The sequence below is a fragment of the Penaeus monodon genome, chromosome 27 (assembly GCF_015228065.2).
Source record: "Penaeus monodon isolate SGIC_2016 chromosome 27, NSTDA_Pmon_1, whole genome shotgun sequence".
In the NCBI taxonomy this organism is placed as follows: Eukaryota; Metazoa; Arthropoda; class Malacostraca; order Decapoda; family Penaeidae; genus Penaeus; species Penaeus monodon.
Window position 1 is genome coordinate 40,965,481 of NC_051412.1, and position 951 is coordinate 40,966,431.

General features: G+C 34.2%; 1 protein-coding gene across 1 annotated transcript in view; it reads left to right on the top strand.

Annotated features, from left to right (window-relative positions):
• Positions 1-951, top strand: part of LOC119590868 (leucine-rich repeat-containing protein 28-like) — a gene marked incomplete in the record, with an annotated part of 28,460 nt that overhangs the window by 1,245 nt on the left and 26,264 nt on the right. The window contains 2 exon segments of the mRNA XM_037939627.1: positions 125-181; positions 480-623. Of these exon segments, the coding sequence (XP_037795555.1) occupies positions 125-181; positions 480-623 (201 nt within the window).

The following is a 951-nucleotide window of genomic DNA, read 5'->3' on the forward strand; positions in this document are numbered from 1 at the left end:
ATCACCTTTTTATGGTAGTGATTCTTCCATTACTGTTGGGCTTTTCAGTTATGTGTGTGTTTACATTTATACACATGTAGTATATACATATTGTAAAATATCCTAAAACAAATTTACTTCTCAGATGTTATCAGACCATAACACAGATGAGCAGCTACCAGGGGAGCTACCTGAACACCAAGTAAGTCAGATACAGTATAAATGCAGATTTTAAGCATAAATGACAATGAATGCATCATATTTTTCATTCTTAGATAAGCCATATTTTAATAATTCTGATAAACAGCTTCAACAGGGAGGATCACTGTTTCCAATTTCAGAGAATATACTATAATGATCTTCAATTAGCTTTTATAATGACATAATTGGTTGATATGTATATCTTGAGTTTAGATTGGTCTTATCCACATAATCAGTAGGACTAGCTGAGTGTGAACTTTGAAGTTATGTTTATACCCATATAAACCATATTTTTTAAGGCGAAGGAGCTACTCATGGAGGTTCGACATCAAACTATTCTTCACTGGAATTATAGAAGACTAAGATCTCTCCCGAAGCAACTTTTAGAGGAAGGGTCTCATATTCGTCATATTTACTTGAAGCGCAATCTTTTAACCTGCTTAGTAAGTACATTTCACATTATGTGTTTAATCCCTAATTTGCTGTTGCAGGGTTGAAAAATCACCTTTTGAATTTGTTTGCCTCCATTTGCCTTAGAATTTCCAAAAGGGTTCTTCTCATCTTGAAGAGCATATCATTTAGTAGATAGAGAAGGTCCAAATATCGAAATATAACCAAGGTGGGAGGTAGTGGATGAAATGGAACCCTGAAAGAAGCATAAACTCAAGCGAAATATTCCAGATACTTCCTATATTGCTGATTAGGGACTTCAATACAGTCCAACGATGTGCATGTTGCAAATGAAAGGTTACAATAAAAACTGAATTCATG